This window comes from Asparagus officinalis, chromosome 7 (genome assembly GCF_001876935.1).
Source record: "Asparagus officinalis chromosome 7, Aspof.V1, whole genome shotgun sequence".
Lineage (NCBI taxonomy): Eukaryota > Viridiplantae > Streptophyta > Magnoliopsida > Asparagales > Asparagaceae > Asparagus > Asparagus officinalis.
The window spans coordinates 114,653,399-114,655,996 of record NC_033800.1 but is presented as its reverse complement, the minus strand read 5'-3'; the positions used below and the strand labels follow the sequence as shown (position 1 = coordinate 114,655,996).

At 42.7% G+C, this 2,598-nt stretch overlaps 1 protein-coding gene across 1 annotated transcript in view; it reads right to left on the bottom strand.

The window, feature by feature from the left end:
- LOC109850419 (FACT complex subunit SPT16-like) overlaps positions 243-2,598 on the bottom strand; it is a 6,602-nt gene continuing 4,246 nt past the window's right edge. Inside the window, 2 exon segments of the mRNA XM_020420437.1 lie at positions 243-2,358; positions 2,361-2,598. The exon segment at positions 2,361-2,598 is cut by the window's right edge and continues 1,105 nt beyond it. Coding sequence (XP_020276026.1) covers positions 538-2,358; positions 2,361-2,598 — 2,059 coding nt within the window. The 3' untranslated portion in view covers positions 243-537.

Here is a 2,598-nt window from a genome sequence, read left to right as displayed (position 1 = left end):
TCCAATGAATGAATATTTAGGGATTCCTCTACTCTCCTTGAGCTTAAAAGTATAAGAGAAGAAAAGTCAAAAGATGAGGATTCTTCAGAAAAATATGCCCTACCTCACCAAATTCCACTAGTTTGTTTTAAACAGCGTCGCACAAAAAATGAACCATGCTGATGAGTAGAGGAATCCCTAAATATTTATTCCTTAGAGATATATTAGTCTCACTTTGACGGTAACACAGGCAAAAGCCAAACTAAACAAAAGAAAGAAACATGCAGATTAAACATAAATCTTGTTGAAGTATATAATACACATCTTTCAGGGCTCCCCATCAACCGCTAGGTGACAGATACAACAGTAACTATAACGTATGAACTGTGGAATGACAGATCCAAAGCTAGTTCTATTGCCGACAGTGAAATCCAACGATTTTGTGCCTCTACCATGGCTAAAAATCAGGTTCTAGTTCTACACATTCTAGCAAGGTAGCAGCCATAATATATATATGAATATATATATTTGGAAAACATAAACAATTGTCAATTTTTCTTACCTGAACTTCGATCTTTTGGGAGGGGGGCCTCTTGGTTCTGGTTTCCTAGACTTGCCAAAGGCTTTGACCTTCCTTCTCTGCCTTTCTTCTTCGCTATCAGATTCATCACCATGCTCTCTATCAGCATTAGTAGCTTCCCTCTCTAACTCCTCCCATGTTTTCCCTTTCTCCTCCTCAGAATCCTCCTCAGAATCGTCTTCCTCATCCTCATCAGACTCCACCAACGACTCACTGTCAGAAGCCTCCTCCTCTGAATCAGATTCAGATTGTACTTCATCTGGCTGATAACCTTGATCAGACTCATCAGAGTTATCTGAGTCTGAGTCGCTCACCTCCATGTTCAAAAACTCCCATCCACCATCTTCAATGAACTTCTCAGGATCATCAGTAATTGTTTTCAGAATCGGGCGCCAGTTTAGATTAAGCCTGCTCTCATAGTACTTGAGGTCGGTTGTATCAAGCCATTCCTTAATTCCATCGAGAGATGATGAGGGGATAGAATCTATACGAAATACATCTCTTTTGAAGTCTTTAAACACGATGGTCATGTCGAAATTTTTTTGCCCAAGCCCAACCCTTTCAAGATTCACAATCTCGATTTCACTTAAAGTGATCACCACAAATGGAGTTTCTATGAGCTCCACTAAGCAAGTCGAGGTTGGGACCATGAAAGCTGAAGCTTTGTGAGGAACCCCATGGAACCCGAGTTCTCTCAATGGCTGATCAAATTCCAGATCCATAGCTTTAAACTGTGGTTGGCCCCAGTGATCATGTACTTTATTGACGAAGTTTTGGAAATCCATATTTATCCTATTCTTTCTCTGCCTCTCTCGTTGTTCTTCCTCAATCTCATCAGGATCCATAGCTGATCTTCTTCCGCCACCTAAAGTCTGGACGACATCCATCACTTCGACATAAAACTGTACATCCTTGGTCTTCTTGTTTCCCACCATAATGTGATTGTGAAGGTGGAAATGAAGAAGAGTAATCATCTCTCTTTCAGCAGGCTGAAAGAAAGCATGCTTAATGTTTCCATACATGATTTCTACTCGCTCGTCAGCCCTTGATGTTGAATACCTAAAGCCATTAACATGAGCCTCTAGAGTTCCGGTGAGTTTTCTCCCACGACCACCAAAAGAAGGACGAATCCACAAGTCAGGCAACCTCATAGGCTTCATTCTATTGGTTGAAAGTTGCAGCTTTTCCTGGGTAACCAAGGTGGCTCTCTCTGCTCTCTCTGACTCCCTTGATGCTACTTGCCTCCTTAGGGTTTTGATCTGCTGTACAACCTCACTGCTATGTCTCGGATCCTTGGAGCGGAATGTAATCTCCTTCAAATAAATTGCACCTTGATTCTTGATTGAGTTCGCGTCATGAGGGCTAAATGGAGTACCCGGCACATTGAAAATTATACGGATAGTGCATGTTCGATTGTCCTGATGGCTTGTCACGCTCTTCACACTAGCAACATGAAAAGGCACCATGCTTCCATAGATAGGTAAGAGGACAGCCTCATTCTTCTGGTCTACTTGAATAACAAGTTCCCTTGAGAAGGGAATATCATTGACATTCTTGTAAGCAACCAACTCGCTTGATGGTTTCACAAGGCCCCGCCCATTGCCATTTCCGGACCCACCGCCAGCTAGCCTTCTAGCAGTCTCCTCATTCTTTTGACGAGCAAGCTCTGCTTGATGTTGTCTCCTTTGCTCCTCTTTAGATTCCTGGTTCTCTGACCTCAGTGTTGCTTTAGATGACAAATATGGCTCATTCCTTTTTGATGCTGACCTGGGCTTTGGACGCTCGTTCCTCTCATCCCTGCGTTGAAGAGTAGAAGACATCCCTTACACTGCCTTGAGCAGGAGGATGTCAAAACTTCAGGAGGCTTCTCACTGACAACAATAACTGTGTCAGCTAGCAACAAGGAAAACTTCTCAGTCTTTGGGTTATTAGTCTCTGTTTGGAGATTATGAAAACCGAGGGTGACATTGAAAACCATTCCAGCCTTCACGACACGGTCATTTTTTGAATTTAAGCCCAACCCCGATTCCCGAAACTCT